Source organism: Meleagris gallopavo, unplaced genomic scaffold (genome assembly GCF_000146605.3).
Source record: "Meleagris gallopavo isolate NT-WF06-2002-E0010 breed Aviagen turkey brand Nicholas breeding stock unplaced genomic scaffold, Turkey_5.1 ChrUn_random_7180001953110, whole genome shotgun sequence".
NCBI lineage: Eukaryota > Metazoa > Chordata > Aves > Galliformes > Phasianidae > Meleagris > Meleagris gallopavo.
Window position 1 is genome coordinate 18,097 of NW_011214150.1, and position 1,616 is coordinate 19,712.

Genomic DNA, 1,616 nt, shown 5'->3' on the forward strand with positions numbered 1-1,616 from the left:
GCCGTGATCCCTCCTCATCCTGCTCCCCCCCGCCCCGTTCCAATTAATTAATTTAATTCGTTAATAAAACCCTTCTGCTTTGACTTCCGACCCGCGACTCCCAGTGACAGAACGGAGCCGTGCTCGCCACCAGTTTAACCCTTTATTGGCCGTGTCGCTCAACCCCACGGTGACAACGGTGTCCCCAACCCCACCAGGTTGTGTCACCAACACCCCCCCAGGTGACAACGGTTGACCCCCCTGCGTGCGACCTAAAGCTCAAATCTTGCCAGGGAAGGTCCCCTCCTCACGGTATTCGTCCCACGTTGTCACCTGTGGGGGTGACACGGAGAGGACAGGGAGCTGAGTGGGGGTGGGGGACATGGGGGACATATGGACCCCCTCCCTCCAACCCCTGTGACGCTCCGGTGTCCCCATGGGGGGGACCTAAGGGAAATGGGGAGATCATGGAGACACCACGGGGAACCTGAGGGACATCGTGGGGACACCAGGAGGAGCCTGAAGGACATGGGGACACCAGGAGGGACATGAAAACACCACAGAGGTGGGGGACCTGAGGGACATGGGGACATCACAGGGACACCAGGAGGGACCTGAGGGACATGGGGACATCACAGGGACACCAGAAGGGGTCTGAAGGACACCATGGAGACACCATAGGGACACCAGGAGAGACCTGAGGGATGTGGGGACATCGTAGAGACACCAGGAGGGACCTGAGGGACATGGGGACACCAGGAGGACACCAGAAGGGGTCTGAAGGACACCATGGAGACACCATAGGGACACCAGGAAAGACCTGAGGGACATGGGGACATCGTGGGGACACCAGGAGGGGCCTGAAAGACGTGGGGACACCAGGAGGGACATGGAAACACCACAGAGGTGGGGGACCTGAGGGACATGGGGACATCATGGGGACACCAGGAGGAGCCTGAAGAAATGGAGACACCATGGGGACAGGAGAGACCGCATGTGGGACCTGAGGGACACCATAGGGACATCATGGAAGATCTGAAAGACATGGGGACACCATGGGAACACCAGGAGGGACCACGTGTGGGACCTACGGGACAACATAGTGACACTGGGAAGAGCTTGAAAGACACAGGGACACCATGGGGACACCAGGAGAGACCCCATGTGTGACCTGAGAGCACCATGGGGACACCATGGGGACAACATGGGCATACCAGGAGAAATCAGAAGGACATGGGACATGGGGACACGATGGGGACACCAGGAGGGACCCCATGTGGGACCTGAGGGACGCCATGGGGACATCATGGGGACACAAGACGGACCTGAGGAACATCACAGGAACATCACGGAGGATCTCAAGAACTTGGGGACACCACGAGGCTCCCACCTGCCACCAAGAGGACAAAACCCTCCCACCCAACCACCCCCAATCCACCAAGAAGGAACTGAAAGACCACCGGGACATCCTGGAGATGCCACCAAGGGGGAGGTGACACTCGGAAGGCCACCAGGAGGAGGTGACACTCACCCAGGACATGGGACAGATGGACTTGTAGACTCGGTAGTACCACTGGCACGGGGTGGCATCCGCGCCTTTGGCCGCCATCGCCTTCTCACAGCGGTGGAAATCTGGT

General features: G+C 59.2%; 1 protein-coding gene across 2 annotated transcripts in view; it reads right to left on the minus strand.

Annotated features, from left to right (window-relative positions):
• Positions 1-123: 123 nt before the first annotated feature.
• The window catches only part of LOC104917002 (cytochrome c oxidase subunit 6B1), a 2,496-nt gene continuing 1,003 nt past the window's right edge, over positions 124-1,616 (minus strand). For both annotated transcript variants that reach the window (XM_010728068.3, XM_010728069.2), the window contains exons 3-4: positions 1,511-1,611; positions 124-312 (exon numbers count right to left, since the gene is read on the minus strand). In XM_010728068.3, the coding sequence (XP_010726370.2) occupies positions 259-312; positions 1,511-1,611 (155 nt within the window). In that variant the 3' untranslated portion in view covers positions 124-258. The remainder of the gene's footprint in view (positions 313-1,510; positions 1,612-1,616) is intronic.